Genomic DNA, 27,993 nt, shown 5'->3' with positions numbered 1-27,993 from the left:
TTATTTTTCGACGATAATGTAAGTACTATTCTTTATTACTTTTTTAGCTATGGAACTAATTACAGTACCGATTATAACTTTTTTTTCGGTGCAAACAGAAACGCCCACACGCATGTTTCGATAAGTCTTTAAACTACCTTAGTAATGTCCTTCTCATCTATCCGTCAATCACACAAAATACCCAATTTAACAATTAAGCCCGGCGGCACATTCGTTTTTTGTTCCAACCCCGGATCGATTATCCACCGCCGAGAAAGCGGAAGCACTTCTTTCCGCGGATTGAACGACACGCTTCTCTCACGCCGATTATCGCATTATGACTTCATTAGCTTCTCTTCTCGTCTCTTCGGTTCGTTTGTTTGTTTGCCGACTTAATTTTCACTTCCCATTTCCCATATCAAAACAACAACAACAACTAAAAAAAACTCATCGCTTGCGTTTGTTGCGTTTCTGCCGCCTTTGTGCGAATAACTAACTCTAGTTGCATGATTTGTTTTCTGGATTAGAAACGCAAGTGTTGTTTTTGCTGTGTTTCGTGTAAGGCTTCCTTTTACTTTCGGTTTCAAATTTTCGTTTGGAACTGTGAAAGAGAAGTTTTTTGGGATTCGCGAAACGAAATGTGTGGTTGACGCCGTATTTTTTCGATTTTGTTTTTTGTTCGAAGAAAGAAGGTCAACAAGTGGGGTTGAGTGTTTTTTGGGGTTAAAGTTCGTTTGAGATAACCCGGAAGACAAATCATGCGGACTGGGTTTACATAATACTGTATGATTATTGCACGGGATATGTTGATGGTACCGGTTAACTCTAAATATTGCACGAATAATAACCGATGATCGATTGTAGCCGATTTTGATAAAAGATAACATAAATAGTTAACATTTATTTTGTCCGATATAACGTGGGGGTAACTTATCGACTATTTTTGGTTCTGTTTGTTACGTTCAACTTACACTAAAATCATTCACGTCTGGTTCCATGGAATTCACAGGAAGAGTTGTGTGCGCGTTTGTGTGTTTTACCGAGTAAGTTAAATAAAACGGGCAAAACATCAACAGATATCGAGGAAAATTTTGAGATAACACTTTTTGTTCCGAGCATGTTCTAAACATAAACCAGAAAAAAAACTACTAAAATATACAGATTACGATTCTCAGTACAAATGTTACGCTGTGTATCAAACACACGGTCACGCTGGCGGCTCATACATTCGATCGTACATCCATCCTCAAACACCTTCGATCACAACCTGATAACCTCCATATGCTCTCATTCGATTCGCTCCGACAGACTGCCCTCTTTCTCACTTCAGCACCCCGGTGGGCTGTGGATTGGGACTAAGACTCCGGCGGATTTCGGTCTGCTTGCCGACGAGAATCTCCCGGATCTTGACGATCGGTTTCAGCAGAAAGATCGGCACATGGTCATCCCGGCGCTGGAACAGTATTTCACCCTCGAACTGGATCAACTCGTGCTTGCGGGCTCGCAGCAGCAGTCCGACCAGTTTATCGTTGATGTGGGTGTAGATCTGTTGGAAGGATGCAAGGTGAGTGACGCAATGAATGAGGGAGAGGTAAGTGAGAACCTACATTGAACAACTCGCCGAATGAAATAACCTTGAGATTGGGGTCCGCTTTGGACATGGGCTGGCCCTCGTCATCGATCACGGTACATAGCTCCAGCATCTCTTGGAAGACCTGGATGTTGGCCTTTTTCCCGCGATACTCGGTGAGACTGCCGGCCTTTGGTCTGTGGAAGGTTTCGGAGATAATGAGAGCGATAATCAACAAACAATGTTTCGGTTCTTTGTTTCGCTAGGGTGCTAGTTACGGGTGCTTGGTTTATTGGTTATATTTTAATACTTGATCATTACCTAGGGCTACATTTGGAACATATATAGGTTACATTTTTTTCTGTCTTTGTATGACTAGCTTAGTTTAACATTTCTCATGCAAAAGAAGTGCGACTAAATACGGCTCCGCTTCATGTCTCCCTCTGATCGCTCCGATCGCGGCTACTCTGCTGGCCACTCGGTTGGATTTGACGACGATCATAATCATTATACGCTTTTGTTACAGTTTTAATAGCAGCGCGCGTGCGCCTCGAAGGAAGAAGCAGCTGGCTACATGATGGGGCACCCGTGCAAGGTTATTCGGCCGAAACTGGGTGGTAGGAAGGCGCGAACGGTGGCTGCCTTTCACGATCGTCGGGCGTGCGTCGGTTCTTGTAACCACACGCAGTTTCACTGAGGCGCACGAAGCGCGAGGTTAGTCAAGCGTTAGGTTATTTGTTTGTTTTTTGTTATGCATCATGATACGAGGAAGGGAAAAAACGATAATGGAAAACGGAATGAGTGGAGGTGGATTAAAAAGGGAAAACACGCTTTGGTTAGTCGGTCAGTAGTTCAATGATATCGATGCCTACCTGCCGTAGTCCTCTTTACTGATCTTCAACCTCTGCATCCGACCGTCGCCTTGAGATTCGGAAAAAGGATTGGAAAGCTGTGATTCTCTATGGCTCTCAAAGGTGGTGTTAAATAGGGCAACTTTAGAAGATAATGGCGAGTCCTGTAAGGAGAAAAAGATAGAACAAAGTAAGAGTTGAAGTAAAGTTCGTTGGTGTTCAATGAAAAGAGAAAAGAGCATAGAATTTTACAGCAACGTTCTTTGCGACGGGTGGAGTCCCGCATCGGATGGTCATCAATGTGGCAGAGTAGGTGCTGCAACGAGTGCGCATTATTGTCACTCATGTCGGAGTGCATCAGCTCGTAGCAAGCTACCAATCGACGGACGTTCGGTCCCTGAGCGGCCGGAGGTTCCTGTTCACGCTGCTGGGGCACTTCCGGAGGCACTTGGCAACGGAGCGACTCATGGCGGCAAATGTCATGGATGCGGTGTACTTCCTTTTTCACCTCTTCCCTCAGGCGTTCCTTCTCACGTCTGCGACGTCTTTCTTCACGGTCAGATTCGTCTTCGGAGCTATCTCGGCGGCGCTGGCTACGGCGCTGAGACGGACGGCGTCGGGGGCGCCTGCTCTCCTCGTCCTCCTGATCATCTTGCTGGTTTCGTCTTTGACTTTGTCGTCGGGCTGCCGGACGACGTCTCGGCTGTTGTTGTTCTTGCTGGTCACCATCGTCATCGTCCTCTTCCTCTTCATCCTGTTGTTGAGGCTGTTGACGTTGTCTGCGTTGACGACGTCGTTGTGGTTGAGTCTGTTGTTCTTCCTCCTCTTCCTCCTCGGGTTCCTCTTGCTGTTGGGCTCGTTGTCTTCGTTGATTGCGCTGAGCCGGTCGTCTTTGTTGTCTTGGTTGCTGCTGTTGGTCATCTTCAGGCTCTTCATCTTGTTGTTGCTGTTGCTGCGGCTGTCTACGACGTGCCGATTGTTGTCTACGTGGTTGCTGCTGTTGCTGTTGTGGTTGATCATCCTCTTCCTCGGGTTCATCTTGTTGCTGTTGCTGCTGTTGTTGTTGTCGTCTTGCAGCTGGTTGTCTACGTGGTTGTTGTTGCTGCTGTTGTTGTGGTTGATCTTCCTCCTCCTCCTCCTGTTGTTGTTGTTGTTGTTGTTGTTGTTGTTGTTGTTGTTGTTGTTGTTGTTGTTGTTGTTGTTGTTGTTGTTGTTGTTGTTGTTGTTGTTGTTGCTGAGGCTGTCTCCTCATCGGATGTGATCGTCTCTGCTGAGGTTGCTGTTGTTGCTGTTCCTCCGGTTCCTCATTCTGTTGCTGTTGCTGCTGTTGCTGTTGAGGACGAGTTCTCCTTACGGTTAGCAGCCTCCGCTGCGCTCGAGGAGCTTCCTCCTCCACGACGTCAAAATCATCGTCCGTCACGACCAAATCCAACGCAAGAACACGGCTTCGCCGCCGCTGTTGTAGCTCCAGTCGACGCAGCCTCCGTTGAGTTAGGTCCAGGTCCAGAGTCGGGTCCAAACACACACAGCAGTTTCGCTGGCATCTCGAGCAGTGCTCCGGCACTCCGAGGAAAACTCGCGACATAATACCGCCCATCTTGGAAATACCCACACACACGCGCGCCCTCAAACACTTTTATCCCCCGTTCTACGACTGTTCGAAGTTAACGCAAGAACTCCACAAACGCTACAAACTACCGTTCTGCTGTTGCAGGGCCGTTTTATTGATACCGGCATCGAGGGCCTCGGCCCCGGTCAGAACTAATTGGTCGATACGAATAGTTGCCACCGTTCCGCTCGGATTGGCGCCACCCTTGCATGTTAAGCAGCCACCCTGCCCTCATCAAAAGGTCGGATTCCAGATTCCAGAGTCTGGCTTTCCTCCAACAGAACGAACCCGCGGAGACCACACGAGATCGTAACAAAGTTACGCTGCCGTGGGAGCCGCCGAACATCTTCAGATTTCATTTTGCGCCATCGCCGGCATTGTTCCGTCGGTTTATGGCAAAATTAAATTGGAAGCAAAAATGATCGGGTGGGAACCCGATAACCCAACATAAATGAAGCATCTGCCAACAAAAACGATGACATAAAAAAAAATGCCCCACGGAGTTTCACCCACAGATGAAGAGAAAACAGCAACCGTCGTTAGATAAGAGCGCTACTCGCTGATGGAAAGCTTATTATCTAACGTCACTGCAGCAATTGACCTGCGCGTAATTGCATCGAATTCGCCCTGGGCGAAGTTTATTACGTGCAACAATTGGATGATGATTCATGCGAAGTTTGGTTGGGATTGAGTCCAAAAGATATGGCGCTATCGGAGAACCGAACGATGGCCAGCTGTGTGAAAGGCAGCTGATACAATTTTATGTAATGAGTTTGTTCTTCTCTTTCTTCCAACCAGTAGGCCATGAACGCTATAGGCTTGTGAATTGAAGAGGCGCTTTTTGGCGATGAGTATTCGAGCTTACCCAATGCCGCGTGCCCGCTGCCTTGCATATCCATATCATATATAACCGCACGTTTTGTTGTTTATTTGCTTATCGGAAGATAAGCACGGCAAATAGTGATCTGAGTCAGCGTGATTCATGTAACGTTACCGAGTAATAGTCGTCACGTTCGAAGCAGTGCATATTTCTTCGTCGTTACTTATGGAGAAATATTTTAATCGCTTAAGCGCTTAATGGTCGCCGTAAATTCTTTGTGGCAGCTCTGTGTCCTGTTGGAATGTCAATGTTCCTATGGTGCATTACACAGCGGCGTGTCAATGCACTTAACGCTATCTACTGATTGTGTAACAAAATTTGTCCAATGTGAAATTTAGGTTGGGCCGGAAGTGCAGTGACCACAGGTCGTTGGAATGATTATGAATAGGTTCCACAACATGAATGACAGACAACACATTTCATATATGAATATTAGTCCATTTAATACGAGGATATTTTCTAAGACAATCCACAGAGAAGAGAGTCAAACTTTAACCCTCTTTTCGATCAAATCCGCACCAGTTATAAAGGCAAATATTTAACGAAGGAAATGTTAACAAGTTCTTCAATATGAAAGGCACAAGCAGAATGAGATCGAGCAATTCCTTAAAATCTTCATACGTAGACTTAAAAAAATTCACTTTTCTTACTGTCAATAGTTTCAGGTGATTATCACAAACGTTAAGTTGATCTTCATCGCTTGCAGTGAATGTTTATTGAAATATAATTGGACGAGTATGCCCTTTCCGGCCAATCGGAAGTAGATTCATTAAACATAGTCAGAGTTATACTATACATTCCATTGCCGAATTCGCCAAAAACAAGAATTTTGTGTGATGAATGGTCATTCTTTGCCATTACTCAAATCCACTCTCAATTGGTACACGTTGAATTTTATGCTTTGATTTTCAACAACACACAATGACCATCAATTTCAACGTTATAAATATCATGACGAAAATGAAGACGCAGATGAAAAATGAACTTCATGGCAAGCTGATGTTGATGTTCATTCCGTTGGTGTTCATTGGTTGTTTCATGTTTATCGACTCTTGCTTGAGCAGTAGGTTATCAATACAACACAGGCTGTAATTCGCCGTATTTGAATGTTGTGAAGGTGAATATTTTCGGCACTGATCTGTAGTGCATAAAACATAACGGATAAAACAAATTGATTTATATTACTTCAAAGTTTTTTCAAACATGACATATATCAGGGGGTCAGAAGGAATCTTCAGTTAATAACTCAACTGCAAAAACGTTCCAATATAGAATCCATTTGATATACAGGGTTTTCCAACTTTAAATTCCGAAAGTAAATTGAAATAAAACACACTTAGAATTCGAATTTCGATGAAACTTTTATTTCAAATTAAAGTTTGGTTTATGCCATTATGTGTGAAATACAACATCATTCAAATGTCCACCTAGGGCTTCCTAGCACACCTTGATCCGGAACAGGTAACTTTCGATGACTTTTCGGCACATATGGGGCGGTATCTCGGTCATAACTTCACGAATGTTGTCTTTCAAATGTTCAAGAGTTTGCGGAGAGTTGGCATAGACACGGTCTTTCGCATAACCCCACAAAAAAAAGTCTAGCGGGTTCAAATCGCATGATCTGGACGGTCAATTAGCATCACCAAAACGCGAAATTATGCGTCCTTCAAATTTCGTTCGCAATATGGCCATGTTCGGTCGTGTTGTGTGGCACGTGGCGCCGTCCTGCTGAAACCACATGCCATCCGTACCCATATCTTCAATTTGTGGCAAAAAAAATTGGTTAACATGCGGCCATAGCGCTCACCATTCACAGTTACCGTCTCGCCGTCCTCATTTTCAAAGAAATACGGCCCGATGACTCCACCGGACCATAATGCGCACCAAACAGTGACTTTTGACGGATGCAATGGCCTCTCAACAATCACCTGTGGATTTTCTGAGCCCCATATACAGAAAATTTTGGGTGTTCACATAGCCACCGAGCTCAAAATGTGCCTCACCGCTGAAGAAAATTTGATGCGAAAATTCAGCATTTTGCTGCTGTTGTTCGTTCACCCAATCGACGTATGCCCAACGCATTCCATGGTCACCACGCTCTAATTTTTGTACCAGTTGGACTTTATATGGATGTAGGTGCAAGTCCAAATGCAAAATTCGCCACAATGATGTGTTTGGCAAGCCCAATTGCTGAGCACGCCGTGGAATCGAAACATTCGGGTCATCCTCCACACTGGCAGCAACAGCAGCAATATTTTCGGCCGAACGCACATTACGATGATGCATAGGATTCACAATATCCGCTACGGATCCAGTTTGTTCGAATTTACGCACTACATTAGCGATTGTGTGCTCTGTAGGCCGTCCATGACGACCAAAATCCGTCCGTAATGCTCGAAAAACATTTTCCGGTTTTGCATCATTTTTATAGTATAATTTAACAAAATTAACACGTTGTGCGATACTAAAACGATCCATATTGTAAAATGGCAGACATTCAACTAACGATATGACGCTTTGGTTGACAGCTATGTCAAACGGTTGTCAGCGCAGGGCTGTATACTTTCGGCCCGAAATGGAAAACCCTGTAGAATCCGATAGATGAGATTCTGACCACATTGTCAAATACAGCTGATAATGTGTTTGCAGCTAAGTTATGACCAGAAGAGAGTGTCGATGTAGAGAAATCGATGATGTCACTTACACCCCTTTCATTTTGAGCCCCTCATATGGATTTTTATCAAATGTACAAGTCAGAATCCGTTTTTTTTCGAAGAGAACACACGTTTATTACATGGAAATGAAAAATTCTACTTTATTCATAGTATTCTCAATTGATAGATTCTCCATCCCTCTGGCAATTTGTGCCAGAGAGTTTTGAAGCGTTGCATATTGGTGGTAGTCGGAAGGAGCAAAGTCTGTTGAGTAAGCCGCCTGTGGAAGAACTTCCCAACTAAATGACTCAATCATTTCCTTGATCGGTTTCACCAGGTCCGAATAGCCTATAATAGATCGAACCATTCTGATCCCATTTTGACGCTTAGGATTCTTAAAATAAATCCACTTTTCATCGCCAGTCACAATCCGATGGAGAAATTACTATTGTGGCAGGCAAGCAGAATTTCACATGGGATTTTTCGGTTTTTGCTGCCGTTTTACGATCATGTGGAATTCATTTTCCGATCTTTCAGATCTTTCCCATGGTTGAAAACTATGAATTTATTTCGAGAATTAGACAGTGGGGAACTAACTGAGTCACAATCGTACACAATTTACGTCCATTTTTTTATCATTATTTATCATTATTTTTATTTCCAACTAGCTGACCTGGCAAACTTCGTCCCGCCCAAAATTTGTTTTTTGTTATCAATACCTTCAAACATTCACGTTTTCTTACTATGAACAATTTCATGGATCCAATTGTAGAACTGTTCATTGATTGATCTTCTAATCGACCCCGTTGAATTTACCTTTTATTTCTAACAAAACTCATCATTATAATATCAGATTATTTTCAGACACAATTCTCGTTGAAGATTTTTCAACCACTTGCAAATAACATATTTCTCCGTTACATGGAATAAATGTTTTATAGAGAATATATGATAGAATAAAGACAGTCCTAAATCGAACAATCCGTTCCTCGAGTTCTGCTCTGATCAACATATTCGGCGATACTTTTTTATTGGTATAGATAGAAGAAGATATAGGAGTGCGTTTCATCACATTAAAATCCATTTCCAGTTTCGAAAAAAGATCAATTTCGCTAGAGCGAACATCAAATGGACTAACAGCACTTGTCACTATGGAATTGTAGAACAGATGGGAATTTAATTTTCCGAATTTTCCCTTTTTCCTTCAGAGTTTTCCGAAAATTTTCAATTGTCATGTTTGGTTGGAATATTTTTGGTTGAAATATGTGTAATATTTTTATGGGACAACCTCTCAATTCCAGAGGAGGGAAGGGTGTCATATAATCATAAAAACATTTCTCATATCCAAAAAATCCTCACATCCCAAATTGTGCTTGATTAGTTCTGGAGTTATGCAGAAGTTAGTGTTTCGTTTGTATGGCAGCCCCTCTTAGAGAGGGGGAGGAGTGTATTTACCATAGAAACGTTTCGTGCCCCGTAAAACCTTTACATGCCACATTAGGCTCCATTTGATTGATTAGTTTTTGAGTTATACAGAAATTTGGAACTCAATTTTCCGAATTTTCCGACCTTCCTTCAGAGTGTTCCGAAAATTTTCCTATTTTTCTCTCCACTTTATTGATCTACGGGAAGAGCCGAATACAACAAAATAAAGAAAGAAGGCTAAAATCGGACCATCCCTTCTTCGGGTTTTCCGCTTACCAACAGATTATGCCTTACATTTTTATTTATATAGATATGTGTTCATCGCTGGGTATTTTCGATATGCATAGTGGACTAAATTATATACATTCTTTAATTTCTTCATCAAAAAATATTTTTCCAAGCGTTTTATATATTTTTTGTTTTTTGAATATTGAAGAATTTAATTTTTGATTCTGTCATTTTAATGTCAGAAAAAACGTTTCTCACATAAAAAATACATGTATCTGGAATCTTTCAGGATGTGATAGAGGGGTGACCGGAATAAATCGCCACAGTAAACAACTGCAACAGAAACAACCGCTTAGAAAAAGTGTAGTAGGCTAGAAATATTTGGCGCGGGAAAAACATCATGTGCCTCACATTTCTATTATAAATTTATTCTCTTGTTCTCGTTTTTCGAAATTTATTCTGAGGACAATGTAATGGGGACGAAGTCCCCATTTGGCGAGGATAAGGAATCGAGGCGGCCCATGCCGCCAAGATGACGCAATCCGAGTCCACCGCCGACCCGCCGTCGGAAGCGGCGGTGTCTCGCACGCAAACCTGGGATCCACTGATTGCCCGGTTAGTTTGAAACATAGGATACGATCCTTTAGCAATGTCCGACCGAGCTCTAGCGAGCGTCGGACGGTATACGTCTGCCCGGGGCGTTACGTTTGCCTGGGGCGATACGTTTGCCCGGTTAATTCTTGTTTTGAAATACAATACCGCGCCACAATATTTATAGCCTACTACACATTTTATAAGCGGTGGTTTCTGTTGCAGTCGTTTTCTGTGGCGATTTATTCCGGGAACCGATAGAGGATCGTATTTGATGAAAAAAAACCTTCTACGCATATGTTCGAACATCAAGAATGACACAATTATTTCATAAATATTTTATTTTTGGGCTGCGTTCGCCTCAAACTGGCTCTACTTCAAAAAGTACTCTATAGTAGTAGTAGAACGATTCTGCTTCTTCCATTTAAAAGATGAGAAAATTTAGTACAGAATATAGTTGTAAAACATTTAAATTTGTGAATTTAAATAAAATTTTGGAATGGATAAACAATGTGCCGTGACTTGTTCCGTTAACCTTCGAAGATGGTGTGAGGCATTGCTCGATGAGGATCCATGCCAAACGTAAGAAGAGCTTACTTCAGCATTAAGAGTTATCCACCAAGCCATTTCCAAGAGATTTCATGTCTTGGAAAAAAATATAATTGTATTTTCGTAAAAAATATAACTCAGTTGCACACCGTTACCGTAAATTGATAAACATACCACAAAATCTCTTTTTCTTATTATTATTTTTGGCTTTAAGAGACTTTAAACTTTGCAGTTCATTCGCTTCTAACAGTGATGGCATTTCACTAAAATGGTAGACCCGCGCGCGAGTTTCGATGCCTAAACTACAGTCATCACTCACCAAAGAGAGGGAAATTTTGGTGCGAGTGAGTCATACTCTCTTACACTCTCTTTATTCTTGGGATCTCGAGTGTGCGAAAAGAGTGCGATCTCATTCGACATATAATCCACACGCATGTTTCATCTCGGTTTACTTTTTTAAGCGAACCACAGCGCTAAGTTAATAGAGGGACTCTAAATGAAAGGGGTATAAGGGGCATCATCGATTTCTCTACATCGACTCTCACTTTTGGTCTTAATTTAGCTGCAAACACATTCTCAGCTGAATTTGACAATGTGGAAGATAGGCCAGAACCTCATCTATCGGATTCTATAGCAAATTCAAATTGGAACGCTCTTGCAGTTGAGTTATTAACCCTTTCTCTACGGTAGTGTGCTCCGCCGGAGAGCTACCGCTGAACGGAGCACTGCGCCGGAAAGTATGCATATCGCTGGTGTGATCGATGTGCAGTATCACCCTGATGTCGTCTAAAGCTGACGCTCTTATGCACAACTCATCGCGCGGATGTCGTCTATAGACGACGCTCGTAGAGAAAGGGTTAACTAAAGAAAAAGTTGATGAACAAAAATCGATCACGTCACTTACGTCACTTTCCTTCTGAGCCCTCAATTGAAAGCCACTTCTGTTGTTTCACCTGTGTGCATCCACCAGAGCGCCAGCCAGAGCACCAACCAGAGCGCACAGGTAAGAGCTCACCAAAGTGCACTCTCCACTGAATTTATCCGCTGCACTTTAGAGAGTTTGTGCGCTCTCTTTCGACACTCTAGCGCGATCAAGGGCTGAGTGAATAAAAAAACTTATCTTCCATCGTCTTGCGCTCGCACATATCTTGAACTATGATGCTTATAGACCAAAGAGCGCTTTCGTTGAGGATGACGGAGAAGGTGGGTGAATTTAAGTTTCTCTTCGCTACACAAAGGATATGGACATCACTGGTCTCTAAATAACAAAAAATCTCTCTTTCATCATATTTTCGTAGCAGTAGTTGCATCCTAACTACGGACTTCAGGAAATGTAGAGGAACTGGTACAAATTCGGTATCCCATTTTGTTTTTTTGGACTTAGCTCTTGGCCAATGCTCGGAATTTCTTCATATTACGTCAGCTTATGAAGGGATCTATTGCGGACACTTAACTCATTTTTGACGAAAAAGCATGCAATTTTTCATCTCGATTTATTTCTAACTAAAAAAGTAAAGTAAAGTAAAATTTTGCTGCATGGGCATATAATACTTAGCATAGTGTATCATAAACACTATGTTTACATTGGGGTGCCAAATTACCCGCATACCAAATTTTCACTTTGGAATGAAATCTATGAAATTTGTGATTAAAATCTCGATACACTTACTCGAATTCGTTGAAGAACATCAGCTTCTTGATCCAGATCAGCTTCAATATTTAAAATCGGCTCACTATTCGATTTTTAATGATTTTTCAAAAGACGCACATGAATAATTTTCGAGATTTCAAAAACAACAAAACTTGAAATTTGTTTTAAAAATCACAAATATTTAGGGTTTTTGGCATCTGACGTTTGTTACTACATTACTAGAACATTTTCTTCATTCAGCAGCAGAGTGCGCTCATTACCGCCGGAGATCCGGGTGGGTACCAAATTACCCACGGGGTACCGAATTTGTACCAGTTCCTCTACAGGTTACAACCAGCTGCTATCTAAAAGCGTAAAAATTGGAGAATTGTTGATGGAATTTCAAGAACAATTCTGACTAGAGATGAGCTAATGGGTTTATTTTTGGGAGAAACTCAACTAAACCAACCGGTTCATTCGAGCGACACAATAGCTCGATGGCTTCTAAAGGGGGGATCCCAATCTGGAAGGCGAGAAAACTTTTTTTTACGATTGATCATGTCGTTTGAGATTTAGTCAAGGGGTCGAGTCTCTTAGGGTATGTTTGAACGGTATGGGTATGTTTAGGGTATGTTTGAAGACGCATATGATTTTTTTGGAACCAAATTCGTCACTTTAAATGCCAAAAACAGAGAAACGAAAATATCAAGAAACCGTTACGACATGCGATATAAAATTTAAAAAAATTATATTAAATTCACATGGTTTTTCAGAGTAATCGCTGCATTACAAGACAACGTCAGCATTTTTTGCATTTTTTTTTGCAGTAGCTTAAGTAATAATCAAGAAAACACTTTTTACATGTCCGATTGTAATCCACAATCAAACGTTTTTAATGTTGTGAATTAAAGTTATTATATTTAAAGGTATGAAGGCCAAAGAAAATCACACATATTGCCATGTTTCTAACAAAATCAATGTCGCGTTCTGGCCGGGGGAATTTTTCTTTAAAAAAAATTTCTTCGACTTACACTGAAGTCACGCGTATTCTAGAACTTGCCATGATTTAAGGCGTGTTATTTGGCATAGAAATCTCAACTAAGTACTAATAAATCGACGCAAGTAATACTACGATGAGACGGCGAAGTTCCTCTAGGAACGTTAGTGCTATTTAAGGAGAAGAAGAATGTATATACAGGGTATTAGGTAGTTTATAAAAAATTAAATTTGATGCAAAACATCAGCCTTCGTATATGATAAAATATCAATGATTACAGAATTGTTTTAATTTTGTTAGTTTTGATCTATGTTTGTCTTGAATAAGACCTAGGTCGAACATATAATGGTTGAGAATCAAGAGGTATAGATGTTTGAGCGTTGAGTAGAAGAGAAAGTTCAACCACTCTCACTTCCGTGGGGTTTCTCCTGAAATCAATGAAAAAAATTGATTTCAAATTTAACCAAACACGTTGTAACAATCGTAAGATCGGAGCGCATTTGTGACATTCTGCTATTTAGTATCGCACAATTTTACTATCCGATCATTATTTTAATTTATATTTATTTGGAGCCGCTGTGTTCGATATACGTATTGGAAATATCGCATAGAATCGTATAACACTCGATATGATGAATCCGCGCAAGAAAATGATTGGACAGACCTTTTCTGAAGAACAATTCATTATATGCACACCAGTTTCACCTACTGCACCCAACAACATACACATTTACCATTAATAATCTGACTCAGACCAGTTGCACGGAAACATTACCATACGGCGATCTTTAGAGTGTAACGAACGCCCTCAATCCAGCCCCTTTTCCACAAAACTCATACACGCTCGACTCGGCAAATGCTGTTAATGATGCTACAGCCGCTAATTCAAGAAACTCCTCGCCAAAGGTTCAAGTTCAAAGCAAAACGAACGAGAGAGAGCCGAATGCTCTTCCAATTTGTTTTTTGCCTCCAAGTGAGACTGTCCACCCGGCTCTGGCTTTTCCGTTGGAAAACAGTTGTCCGCCGATCCCCGCTGATGGGGGCCAAAAATAACCGGTCCGACTCATAACCGCTACGGAATTCAAGCGCTTTGATCGCATGCCAAAATCTGCTGAGGCCGCCACCACCCTCGCGCACACAGGGGGACCAGGAGCGTGCTGTTCTCGGCCAGGAACTCGTGGCGTGTCCCGTAATGGCATTTAGAAGGTGGCGGAATTGTATTCTGGGTTTTCTTCCTCGCTGTTTGGTATGTCTTTTTCTCGTTGGGTCGCGATTATGGTTATGGCGTGGGTCTGATTTATTAACGGGGCGTCAGGAATGTGCTTCATGTGGTTTCGGGAAAAATTTATTCGAACAGCTGGTTCATTCCGTTGGAATTTCTCTGGAAGATTTTGTTGCAGATTTTGATTTCACCGTGAGTCAACAGACACCGATTTATAATCGTAACGAGTGATATTTAGCGATAGGAAAAGAATCCGCTTCGCTGGGGTCGGAAATGCCACCGTCAAATGTCGCACCAGGGTAATCAACCTTGGAATCGTTTACATTTCTTCGTGACTCCGACGCCGACAGTCTGTTGTTGTTTTGCGTGCCGCAAATGGATCCGAAGCGTTGCGTGTTTCCCACTTTCGGCGTGAATAGCGTTACCTTTTGCTTCGCTCCTGGGTGCAAATGTTACGTAACAGCGCGCACCACATTCTCCAATTGTGGTCGGAAAAACAGAAAAAAAAGTATCGCCTTCCGCGAATTTTCTGGCACAAATTCATTTGATTGGCACGCAATCGAAACGATGCACATCGCGATGACCACTAATTTGCGGGCGAAAGAAGATGCGATGCGCACGCATCGCTTGGCTGATTTTATTTTCCACGACGGCGTCGCGCTTTGGCTAAAAAACAAACAGATTTTCGACATTTCCTCGTGCCCTTTATTGCCATTTTTGGTTTGAATGAGTAACGGGAATGCTAAACATGTACAATTTTGACATTTATTCAAATTTAATTAGATTCCCCAAGAATAACTGCCCACTTTTCCTTTCTTCTTGGCTTACCATTTTTAATCGCTCACGTATGACACTTGAAAGTCACTGTCATCGACGCCGACCGCGGTGGGATACTGCACGCTTTTTTCGTGCAGTTCCCCGTTCTCTGTGACACGAAGGCGTCGCTGTTTGCGCGTCAATTAGTTGGTGGTGACACGATCGGCTACTTTGTCGTGCGCTTTGTTTTGTTTTTTTTTTGTTTTGATTTTGGGCGACTGCCAATTTGCAGAAACGTGTGGCGACCGCGTTGCGCGTGTTGTCGTTTGATATACAAATCGAGCATTGAGGCGATTATCGAATAGCTTTTCGTAAGCGATACTGTTGATGAGTTTCTAGTTGGCATTAAAGCTTTGCGGGTCTCATAGGTATTTCCGAATAATAATGATCGATGTTTATGCTCGGGGGAATCAATAATTGTGGTTTACAGCTCTGAATGTAATAAAATTAAATTTTTTTCCTTCAATCAGTTATATCAATGAAAAAGCATCTGCATCCAATTATTGCATATAACAAGAAATGGTTTCTTTGTGGCAACCTGAAGCGCAACATATCATTTGTAGGCCTAATCAACCGGGAACATCAACGCTAGGGCCAACCGAATGTATTTAGTGGAGTCAGAATTATCATGAAAATTCTCGACCTCACGTTGCTATGCCGGCTGAAAACTACAGTGACCCGCAACGAAAAAAATCCACTTGAATTTATTTATTTATTCTTTTCCGTCAAACAAATGGTCGGTGTTAAGTCAGAGCGGACCAAGTCGCAAAATTAAAAATTTCGGGTTATTGATTATATTAGATTGAACATTTTGTAAGCTACATTCCAAATTGTTTTGAACACTCAATGAAACCCTCTTATGGCACTGAACATCAAACACGTTTTTCTCGAAACCATAAAAATGTCACATGGTTCGGTCTGACTTAAAACCGACCAAATGTAGACTACATCTTCCTGGGTGGCACTAACGTTCCCAGTGGAACATTTGCCTTCTCAACGTTGATATAACTTGCGTCATTTTTATTAGTAGTGCTTAGTAGTGATTTCTATGTCGACTAACACGCCTTATATGTATTCTCAAGTGGCAAGTTCTAGAACACAGATTACATAGTTGTAATGTTCTACGAATGTGAGTTTACAGTCCAGGACGACGCCTAGATCTCAAACTTTTTCACATTTTCCTACATTCTGATTTCCAAAACAATATTTGGTGCATGATTTTTTCTGCGAAATGTTATAGAGTTGCATTATTTTACATTTAGTAGAATTTTATTACACCAAGTATGGAATACATGTAGTGGAAGACGGGGTGAGATCGTCCGGCGGGGTAAGACGGACCACATTTAGTTTTATAAGAAATCCTAAGTATTTTGGCAAATATGCTACGCAAGAAGCATTGATAGCATATTTTCGTCATTTCGAAACACCTTGCATCACTTGAGCGCACGAAATATCAAAATTGTAAACAAAACAAAGTTTTCGTCTATAACCGTAACCGAAATAAGGATTTCTCCAGCAAAAACTGTATATTCCGTTAGTTGCCAGTATCCCAGTCCTTTAGTAGATTACCATCAAGACAAGTACTGAACATATCATGGAAAATTGAACAATGAAAAATATTCGAAATGTCCAAATGTATGTTTTGATTTGAATTGACTCAAGCATTTTTTCTTAACTCACTTCTGAATCTGAATCGTATTCCAAATTAATCTAAGCACAAGGTCTAGGCGATTTCTAAGCGCTTGGCATATGCAAAGGACAATCATTTTAGAGCAGCCGGCACTTTTCATTTGGTGCATCGCTGAATACTGAATCAGCCAGACAGACGGTGGTGGCAACGTTTCCTGTTTGGGGAGCTCTTTTCCGTCGTCGCCACAATTTTCATCGAGTCTCGCAAACACGTGCACACCGAGTGTGAGATTATATTCTGGCACACGAGAGCTTCTAGAAGTACCTCTCAAGCTTGTGAATCATTGGCTCGGCTTTGGCAGGTAAGTCAGAAACCGCTGTGGTCACAGTTTGTGAATGAATGTTCCTCTCGTCTCAGCGTCTTTTCGCCACATGTAACAAGAATGCAGCCAGAAATTACATAAACACCGTTTCATCCATTCAAATTCGGGCTGTGCTCATTTGTTTAGCTTGCTTTGTGCAAACAGATGCTTCTACCGGCAAATATCGTCTCGTTACCTACCGTTGCACCTGCCTGAGAGCTACGAGTGTTTATTTATACCACAGGGAACCAGCAGACAAGGGGACCACCGTGATGTGCACAATCCAAATCCACACTGACCGCGGCGTCGGTTGGAACCGGTTCGCTTTTGTAGGTAAGAGCAAAAGCGAAACCTGCGCATGTTTACATTCCCAGCCGAGTATGGTTTTATTGAGATTAATAGCCCCCTAAAGGGGCTAATTTTGCTAGGAAAATTGGCCAACAAGCAAGGTTCAACAAACTAGCTGCGAAGCAGCGCAACTGGCGAACCTACTTTCGGTTTCACAAAGCTGAAGAGGTCCATCTTCCACGTTCGAGCTTGTGTTCTACAACCGAAAATCGGACGCTCATAAAGCTACCATAAACCCACCTGATGATCACGGTCTAAGCGCATGAAGCGAGTGAAAATAAACATGCAGACCGACGCTTTGTTTTGATTGACGTTCCTCCGATGCCATACGTCAATAGTGGCGCTGTCAGTTGTGTGGTTTCGTTCGCTTTCCACATTCATATATAGGTATATCACACGCGTCATTAGAGCGGCATTAGCAGCATCGATTTGGTTTAATGGTCGAATGATCTTGCTTGACATTGGCCGTTTGCTATTAAGTAAGTTAGCAGTCAGTTGGCTATCGAAGGATTATTTTTGGACGGCGGAGAAATTCCCGCCAACATTCCTGCGATAGTTTGCAAATGTTTTTTTTCTGTCTGTATGTGTAGTGTTATTTTAATTACGGCTAGAGATTAGAGACAGAACATTAGTGGCGTGTTTTGGTGGCAGAATGATCCGGATGATGTTGAAATGATTTGTAGTGTTCATTAATTGGGACAGCTCTAATGTATTCAATATTGTAATATGGTAATATATAATATGTTAGGTATGTTAGACATCTCAATATTGGTTTCGCACAAAAAAAACTACACAACGGGGTCTATTCCGAGAGTCGCTTCACGACGTGACAGTCAATTTGCGCACGTGTTTGTATTCTGAGAATCGGCGTAATTAAACAAATGCCAGGTGCAATGAACTCTTTTCATTTCTCATTGTACTTTCGAGTCAATCGACTCTTAGAATTGGGTGAGAATTGTCATATAACTCCGAAGGGAAAAATGTCACTTATACCGACTTGACTCTCAGAATAACCCCCAATATGTTAAAAAAAAGTTTAGCCACCCTTGGGCAATTTTCAAATTTCGTTCAAATAAGCCACCAAAATAATGGAATGCACTCTTTCAAAATGATGTTCTCTTTTCTACCGGTAAAGATAAATTTAAATTATCGTTATGTGATATGAAACTAACCCTGCAAAATTGTTGGTATCACATGATTTAAAAAAAAGGCAAACAAGTGATTACGGATATCCACTAATAATCTGTGTGACCATCTTTCGCATGAATGACAAGGGTGTGATTTTGTTCCACTTAGTTGCAACTACTTGCTGGTCACTTTAAAACTTTGTTTTTTCTTTCTCCATGACTCTACTCTATCAAGAAATGGTAAACCTAGTTTCGTTACTTGGCAAACTATGATGTTGCAATAGTTCACCTCCTTCATGTTATTCAAACACTCCTTTTTCAGACTTTCGCCGGTGCGTCACCATTTGTGTGTGATGCCATCAGATCCAAATAACATTTTATTTTAGTCTCATATAACCTTCCTTCCAGTAATCAATTGCCCAATAGCCAATATTCTCTGATAGCTATGGTTTTTTCAGTGCCACTCGACCCCTCAAAATCTGGTGTATGAAGTCGGTTTCGCACTTTTTGAGGTACACAATAGATGTAACACCCACTTTATGTTCGTTTTGAATGTTTAGGAGCTGAAATCCTCGATTTTGTTTAACTTTTCATGAGATAGCCCTATCAATTCGAGAAGTTGTTTCCGATGGACGCCCTGATCGCATTGCTGGTATGCAAGAACCACTCATTTTGAACTTTTGAACTATTCAAGCAATCGTGTCATTGCTTAGTCGGACGATATCAAAAACTTGATAGTAGCTTATGCCGGTGGGCTGGTGTTCTATTGTTAGTTTTCGGACACTTGTGGGGTTTTGTGTAAAATAACACCAATTTTGATTACGAAACCTTCCAAACAAGGAAAACCCAATTATATGTAATGTTCACATTCGACAAAATGACCGGAACGGCGTAGTACACATCAAAATGATACTAAGCCTATTACGGCTCTTCAACAGAGAATTTTCGGCATTGTAGGTGGATGGAGAATATTCGATTTTGAGGACCTGGTCAAACCTGTTTTAGCAGGAATAAACAAAATACAAAGAGAGAAAATCTTGAAACTCTTTATTAATCACATCTGTTTTGTTAACGAGTGTAACGGTAGAATTGATGTAGATGAACTGAATTTTCACCTAGATATAAATGTTTGACGAAATGTAAGAACAAAAAATTTTTTGTATAAATTAAGACAAGCAGAATAAACTACTTTTACAAAAAAAATCTCAAGAATCTAGACTGTTACACTTGACATTCTTACAATCCGTTCATAGAGTAAATCTGTCAAATCACAGTTCAACTTTTGCCTTCTGTCGGTGATTTTTTTTTGTCAAACAGTAAATACTTCTGTTACAATAAAATCAACATTCTCCTCGTTTCATGGCTATATCATTGAACATCAAAGCGGTATGAGTTAGAGGTGGGCAAAACGGTTCATTACAGTGAACGGCTCACAGCTCACCACGGCTCTTTTTTGCGTCGAGACTCTTTTCAACCGCGAATCTTTCTTGAGCCGAAACTCTTTTGAAAAGCGGCTCTGTTTTGATCCGAGACTCTTTTGAACCGCGGCTCTTTTTTGAGCCGAGACTCTTCTGAAAAGCGGCTCTTTTTTGAACCGTGGTTCATTTGTAAAGAACCGTGAATCGTATGCTCGTTCTGACGAACCGGATCAAATGAGTGGCTTGTCAGCGCTCGCCCATCTCTAGTATAGGTACATTTAGCTTTTGTTACCGATACCATCTCGAACATATTATTGCTGTTGGTCTTATGAAAAAAAAAAGATCAAAAAGTTTATGTGTCTTAAACACGACCGCCTAGTTGCCGTAAGATTGCGTTAAGATATTTGTTGCATGACGATTTTCAATATCTTTGGAATAGACAAGCTACAGTCGCAGTTGACCACTTTCAGAAACGGCTTTTCTGCTACTGATAACTTAATACGCTTTGACTCAAAACTTAAAACGTGTTTTTCTCAAAACTTATTTTTTCAAGCTGACGCACATGATATCTCAAGTTCGACTGAACCGATTTATTTCAAATTTATACGAATACAATAGGGTCGTTCAAAAAATAAGTTTCAGTGCCTCAGAAATCGCGGAAAAATAAAGTTAGGACAAGAAACAAGGTGATTTTCGTAATCTACGTTTTATTTTCTATTTTTCTACATAACCGCCGTAACGATCGAGGCATTTTTCATAACGTGGCACGAGTTTTTCTATTCCGAGCGCGAAGTGCGTAGCGTTTAACTTTTTGAAGTACGATGTAACTGCGTCACCAATTTCTTCAGTGTTATCGAATGATTGACTATGACAAAGGCAAAAATGCATATCGACGCATGTGAATCACTCCTGAATCGCAACAAAATCGACCCGTTTCTGAAGCGGATGGTGACTGGCGATGAAAAGTGGGTCACTTACGACAACGTGAAGCACAAACGGTCGTGGTCGAAGCCCGCTGAAGCGGCTCAGACGGTGGCCAAGCCCTCATTAACGGCCAGGGAGGTTCTGCTGTGTGTTTGGTGGGATTGTCAAGGAATAATCTATTATGAGCTGCTTCCCTATGGCCAAACGCTCAATTCGGACCTGTACTGCCAACAACTGGACCGCTTGAAGGTAGCACTCATGAAGAAGAGGCCATCTTTGATAAACAGAGGCCGCATTGTCTTCCATCAGGACAACGCCAGGCCTCACACTTCTTTGGTGACGCGCCAGATGCTCCGGGAGCTCGGATGGGAGGTTCTTTTGCATCCGCCGTATAGTCCGGACCTTGCACCAAGTGACTACCACCTGTTTTTGTCCATGGCGAACGAGCTAGGTAGTCAGAAGTTAGCCACAAAAGAGGCCTGTGAAAATTGGCTATCCGAGTTTTTTTGCCAATAAGGAAGCAAGCTTCTATAACAGGGGTATTATGAAGTTGGCATCTCGTTGGGAACAAGTCATCGAACAAAACGGCGCATATTTGACTTAAAACAGATGATTGTAACTAATTTTATGAACAAATGAAAATTCAAAAAAAATACCGCAGGACTTTTTTGACAGCCTAATATTTTTCGGTTTGTTTTAATTCCAGTAACAAACATTGAAAAATCCTTTTTGTAAAACTTTTGACGTATTAAAAACGAAAAACAGTATATTAAATTGAACGAAACTGTATTTAAGTTTTGGAAAGCATAAGTATTACCTCCACCTCCCCTAATTTATATCATATGTGCTTATCGCCGATCCCGTATCGATTATATATAATCGCAACTTTCAACGTTAATTTTCGAATCCAATACATAATCGAATCACAAAAAAGCTATTTTTCTATAAATGTTTGACATTCATACATTAATGAAAAAATTGTTTTCTTGAGATTCGATTTTGTATAGGATTTGAAAATAATTATTGAAAAAAACTCGACTTCGACTTCGAAACTTCGACTATTTATAATCGAGCCCGACCTGTATATGTTTTCTCCTGGTAAAAGATGTGGCCGACGTAAAAACATGTATCCGACCAAGCATCATGCTACCGTTATGGTGTTTGGATTGAACTTCCGATGGCGAAAACATTCCAGAGATCTACAGAGGGATTTTATGTAAGTATGTTCTTCCGTGGATTAAAGAGCAGTACGACCTGAAGCCAGATGTTGTATTTCAACAAGATGGGGCTCCGTGCCACAGCTCGAACCGCACTCAGAAATGGTTGCAGGGACATCTGCCATTTTGGGTGAAGGATATGTCGCCGTCATCCAGCCCCGATCTTGATCCGCTGGATTACTCAGTATGGCGCGTCATGAAGGTCGGCAAACCCTATACAAACATTGACCCGTACCGGAAGAAAAATTAATCCAGACTACATTATGAGGATCTTCCGTGCATTACGGAAGCGTATGGAGGTCGTAATAGCAGCAAGTGGAAACTCGATCGATGATTAACATAGTTTAGGACTCCCAGAAACATTCCCCATTGAATAAATAAAAAAAATTAAAGCCGAAAGTTTAGAGAATTTTTAAAATTTTGACATTTCTCAATGGTGCAAACATTATCGCGCATACGGTACACTAGTATCTTAAAGAAACGAAAATTGTATTTGTATTGAAAAACAACAGCGACAAAAAATGTCCACTTTGATAATAATCATGATTTTTTCGATGAGTTTCCATCGGAAAGACCTCTCGATTGTTCATGTTTTGACACGTTGACATGTTTTGAAGCAAACGGTTCGACCTGGTACATTTGTACACGTGATCGCATTTGATTCAGTTGAAAAAAGGAGAACGCATTGATTTCGAAAGCAATTCCCTTGTGTAAAACATTGGTGGTTTTTAATGTGATAAACGGTGAATTGCACCGGGCTTTCGTTAGGGAGTACAGTCTCAGCAAGGTAGCGGTTGAGAAAATTCTTCTGGAACAAAAAACGTTCGGATTATTGGCAGATCGCCCTGACAGAGGCAGGAAACACAACACGGATGCGAGAACGGACACCAAGACCATGCGCGAAGTCAACTCGAAGGTAACAGTCCGCGAGATCCAGGAAACCATTCAGCTATCGGTTTCCGGTCAAACTGTTTGTCGCCGTCTCGTTGCATAAGGGTTGAATAGCAAAGTTGCCCGGAAGGGTCCATTTATTAACAAGTCACAGCCAAACGGTTATTTCGTGGGGTGGAGTGGGATGCTTCGTGAAAATCGACGGGGAAATTACGATTACGGCTGATTCCTATATCAACATCCATTTGGAGGCTTCGTCTGGATCAAGTAAATCTGGAGGTTTTATCGATCCAGGTGGGTCTCGAAGAAAAGTTCATATTCCAACAGGACAACGACCCACAACATACTGCCAAGAAGACCAATTCTTTCTTCCGTTTTTGTCGGATCAAACCGCTAGAAATACCTCTTCAAGGCTCGGACCTCAACCCCACAGAGAATTTTGTGGGCGATTCTCGATGTCAGGATTGGCAAAACTAGTGTTATCGAGAAAGCAATTGAAGCAATGGAGAAGAGTTGGATCCGCAGCACCTATGGGCCCTGGTGGAGAGTATGCCGAAGTGTCTGCAGCAGGTCCTGAAGACCAGAGAAGGGCACAATAATTATTAAAAAGTCCGTCGTTTACTTTAGTTATCGTGTCTAGAGTAAAAATTAAGTGGACAGTTCTTTGTCACTTTTTTTCAATACAAATTGATTTTTTTAAATGAATTTTCTTTTTTATCAGTATTCCATAGTTATAACTTAAAAAGAATATGAAAAATTGTATCAAAAAAGACTACAGAGTGTTTACTTTGGTTTGAACCAAATAATATGGTTAATCGGTTTTAGGATTTTTGTATTTGAGCAAGTACAATTTCCATCGTGAGTGTCCAAATTAATTTTGGGATCTCTTTTGGAGAACCAACACGAAACGCAAAGTTCACTACTGAAAGAGGAACCCATTCGAAACGAACTAAAAATTACAGAGCTATCCGCTAGGAGCGCTGCTATAAAATAAGCCGTTATTCCAGATTCTATGTTGTTAGACTACCCTAGGCAAGGCCTAAGAATGTATCGGTCAGAGAATTTGAAGGTTTTGTAGACTTTATGCGAACATGCCTGCGAACATAAGTAATTGTTGAATTATTTGTCAGGTAACAGTGTATTTAGCCACACGTGAAGTCATATAAGTGAGTTAAATAATACATTACTTGAATGACAGCCGATTGGATCAGACAAGTTCAAATTTTTATACATCATGGAAAAACGAAATTCTTCCTTGGAGGGATTTTGACTAAATAAAAATTCTTACGGAAGAAATTCGTTGTCAAATTTACACGTGAACTGCTCATTTGCAAAGGAATTACAAACTATGAAATGATTGCATATTTTCCATTGCATAGTTGAAATTGCTTTCTCAATGAAAGACTTTTCTCTGTTTAAAGCAACTTGTAACAGCCCCAATCTAGTTTAAAAATTATCAGAAAAAAAACAGGAACAGCTGTGCCCTTTCGGTACAGAGAAACCATTGACAAGTTCAAATACACTCGACAAAAAAAATTAGAGGAACAGAGTGCGAAGTCGGAAATTTGAAGTGATTTTCGACATGCTGTAAAAAATCAACGCATATCGATGGAACGCGTACGATTTTGAAGCTACGACTTTCAGGTATTAGAATATTTTACGTGCATATTTTTATCTTGGTGTATGTAGGTGTAGTGGCCAACAATATCGGGAAGAAATGAAAAATCGATTTTTCTTTGTTTTTTCAAGAATATTCTTGACTAACACAATTTTTTGCTAACCTACTCAACAGCAAATCCAATTAACCTTATCAACCAGATTTTATTTGAATTCAAGAACGTTCCTGTAGGAACTTCTCACAAAGAGATATTTCAGGTTGAATGAAAAATTACCACTTCGTCTCTGATGATGAATAATTTAATAAACAACCATCGCACCGCAGATCGAAAGACAGTTTTGAAAACTCCAATGAATTCTGCACAAGGATAATTTGTTACTTTGACCAAAAAATATGGATTCAAATTTTATGCATTGATTTCAAAAAAGTGCCAGAAAAATGATCTTTATAGTGCTTTACAAAATCCACTGTAATTCTGCAAATATCGTAGTAAGTTCTAATGTTTGCAGGTAATTTTTAATTTTTTTGTTGAGTAGGTTTGCAAAAAATTGTGTTAGTCCAGAATATTCTTGAAAAAAACAAAGAACAATCGATTTTTCATTTCTTCTCGATATTGTTACCTACAAATACCAAGATAAAAATATGTACGTAAAACATTTTAATACCTGAAAGTTGTAGCTCCAAAATGATACGCATTCCATCGATATGCGTTGATTTTTCACGAAGTTACAACATGTCAAAAATCACTTAAAATTTCCGACTTCTTACTCTGTACCTCTAATTTTTTTTGTCGAGTGTAGTACAGCTGCTCGAATAGGTAATTCATAAAATGAATTCATAAATAATGAATACTACTTTATTTGAATTTTGTTTTGTTCAAATAAACTACAGACAAGAGTCTCATTTCCAAACATTACAGTGCAAATCGTTACAAACGTGACATTCCGTGACTTCCGTTGGAAGCTGATTTAGACCGCTCTACAAATCGGGAACGAACTATTCAAAAATATACCCCGATAACGAGGCCGAAAAAAAATAATCTCAAATGATGTTTGGAACAAAGTTATTTACTTCAAAACAAGATTACCTTCCTAGAGGAGAGTTGTGATCATTTTTTGCAAAATCGATATAATATTTTCGAAATTGTCGTTTTGATTCACATTTGTTATCCGATTATAGGATAATTCGCATTCGCATCTAATACAGACCGAAGCAACAGCTCGTATCATTGGATCGTATGATTCATATTCCAAAAAAGACATCATATTGAGCAATTGAACATTTAATGTGGACCCCATAGACCTCGTATGTTGCCACATAATATTGTAGCTGCAAGTTTATGTTGTTTCAATTCGGATTTAGCAAGATTTGATTGCACATCATGCGTCTGCCTGCAATTCACCGTTTGAGTTTGCGAAACTACGGGATCACCACTATGCCACAGTTTCGCACAGATTGATTGTCTAATTTTCACCTCGCATTTAATTTGACTGCCAATCATATGCTCGAAAGGGTGCAATTACTTACCATTATCAGACGCAGTGCGCCTAGCTCGTGTGCAACGTCCGTCATTATGTTGATTGTCGGTTGAACGCTATTACTACTGGATGGTTCTTCCTCCGAGGGATGCGTGATGGTAACTTCGACAACCGAAAAAAATCACTGACTGTCACACACACACCACACACACGTTGAGATATCAATCTCTATTGTCTTGGGAATTGGTGCTGTCCAAAAGTAATATGTGTTACCGGATTGCACTCGCAAACACGCTTCAATTACGTCTTTTTCCTCGTAACCGTCTTTTCTCCTCTTTATGACACAATCGTTATCCAATAATCACAAACAACAATAGCGGATGATGGCGATGATGATCGGGCGATAACAAGTTGCGATAACGCGAGCACACACTTAGCTTCCTACAATTCTGAGCACCTTGACGACTTGCTTTCTCTATTTTCACCGTTTCACGTTTTTTCTGTTATTGCAGGCAGAGAGACTCGAAACTCTTTCCAGCAAAACTAACCGTCCAAGCTCTGGACGCTGACTGATCCTTCTCAACAAAACCTCTTCAGGTCAGTAGTGAAGTGTATACTTTTGGTTTTGCTCTTGAACCACCTCTTCAGAGCTACCACAAATATTGAAGAAACGCGTCGTCAACTGGAAGGGATCGCTCGTCATGTACTACACACGAACAACAAACCACAGTTGATCAAACTTTCAACGGGAGCGCGCGTGAACGTGAACCGAGTGCCGAGTGCAAAGCTAGTGCTGCTTTCTGGCCACTTTTCTGCTAGCGAGTGAGCGCTCTCGAAATTGGCGAAATGCTTTTATAAATTTTCCACGCCGCCGCCGTGCTGAAGAGGAAAAAAGACCGTCGCGACGCCACACGGCAAACCGCGCGACCTTTCACGATTGCCGCTGCGCGCCGATCACCTTTGGCAGCTTTGCGCGCGCCTTTTGCCCCGTCTTCTATTGTGAGCGAACGAGCGAATAGAGAGAAAATTCAGCCGTCGCGATTTGCTCTTTCTCTTCAGAGTGTGGTCTTTTTTTGCTGGTTCGCTCTCGGCATTTGGGAAAATGAAAGAAACAAGGAATGCTAATTGAGCGTTCGTGACAAAGAACACGAAGAATGTCACTCAACACGTTTCCATGGAGACGCGCTGTGATTAACGAATGGTGGGAAATAGAAAAATGTTTCGATCATGATTTTAATGTAATTTTTTCCATCTTCATTGGTTAGATTTTTCTCGAGAATAGTTCAATACAAAATCATTGCCATACACAAAATATATACAGGGTGTTAGCAGGGGATAGTAACTTCAAGCAAAAAAGTGGGACCGATTCGAGATTGCTTTTATGTAAACAGTGAACTTTTTTTACACTCTAAAAATCGAACCGACTTGCACTGACAACTGAATGATATTGTCAATTTGTGCGAGATGCCTCAAAACAGCTGGGAATAAATATTGTTTATATACAGTAAGTTACATTTAATGCGACGTTTAGATTATTGAACAGACCTGTAATGTGACACGTTTAATTGGACATTTGTGTAAACATCGAGTTCGGGGACCAAATTATGGCGCCACATTAAAGTTGCCACCAGACGTCGACACTGTATCACTCACATCGCCAATGTTCAATTACAGGCCAAAATCGCCTCCAAAGCGACACTGAGTGGTGCCTCGGCATGTCGTATTAAATTTAAATTACTGTATTATGTTGTTATTTATGTCATAATGCATATGTCATAATGCATAATGTCATAAGCAATGGACACACATTTATTTTCCACTTGCAACAGTATTCACGATGATTGGATGGATGAATATACGACTCCTACATGCATCTAGTACAACTATTGTCATGCGTATATACGATTTACTACAGACAACCCAAAAACGAATGGCGGAAAACGTTCTTAATAATTATGATAATTAATATAGATTCTTGTA

General features: G+C 40.7%; 2 protein-coding genes across 3 annotated transcripts; both read right to left on the bottom strand.

Annotated features, from left to right (window-relative positions):
• Positions 1-26,855, bottom strand: LOC129780451 (actin-binding Rho-activating protein-like). Of its 2 annotated transcripts, none has more exons than XM_055788748.1 (4): positions 26,063-26,855; positions 2,422-2,564; positions 1,587-1,746; positions 1-1,525 (listed from the first exon to the last, which is right to left on the bottom strand). In XM_055788748.1, exons 1-4 carry the CDS (start codon positions 26,105-26,107, stop codon positions 1,301-1,303), a joined length of 573 nt encoding a protein of 190 aa, XP_055644723.1. In that variant the 5' UTR covers positions 26,108-26,855; the 3' UTR covers positions 1-1,300. The 2 variants fall into 2 exon arrangements, with proteins under 2 accessions (XP_055644723.1, XP_055644724.1); XM_055788749.1 differs by lacking the exon at positions 26,063-26,855 and adding an exon at positions 15,014-15,132.
• On the bottom strand, positions 2,570-6,163 carry LOC129778769 (adenylate cyclase, terminal-differentiation specific-like; the record flags this gene model as incomplete). The annotated part of the gene is made up of 1 exon (XM_055785873.1): positions 2,570-6,163. A coding segment is annotated over exon 1 (1,428 nt), but the record flags the coding sequence as incomplete, so codon positions are not given.
• Positions 26,856-27,993: the final 1,138 nt, after the last annotated feature.

Source organism: Toxorhynchites rutilus, chromosome 3 (genome assembly GCF_029784135.1).
Source record: "Toxorhynchites rutilus septentrionalis strain SRP chromosome 3, ASM2978413v1, whole genome shotgun sequence".
In the NCBI taxonomy this organism is placed as follows: domain Eukaryota; kingdom Metazoa; phylum Arthropoda; class Insecta; order Diptera; family Culicidae; genus Toxorhynchites; species Toxorhynchites rutilus.
The sequence above is the reverse complement of the archived record's forward strand: the minus strand, read 5'-3'. Positions and strand labels throughout refer to the sequence as shown.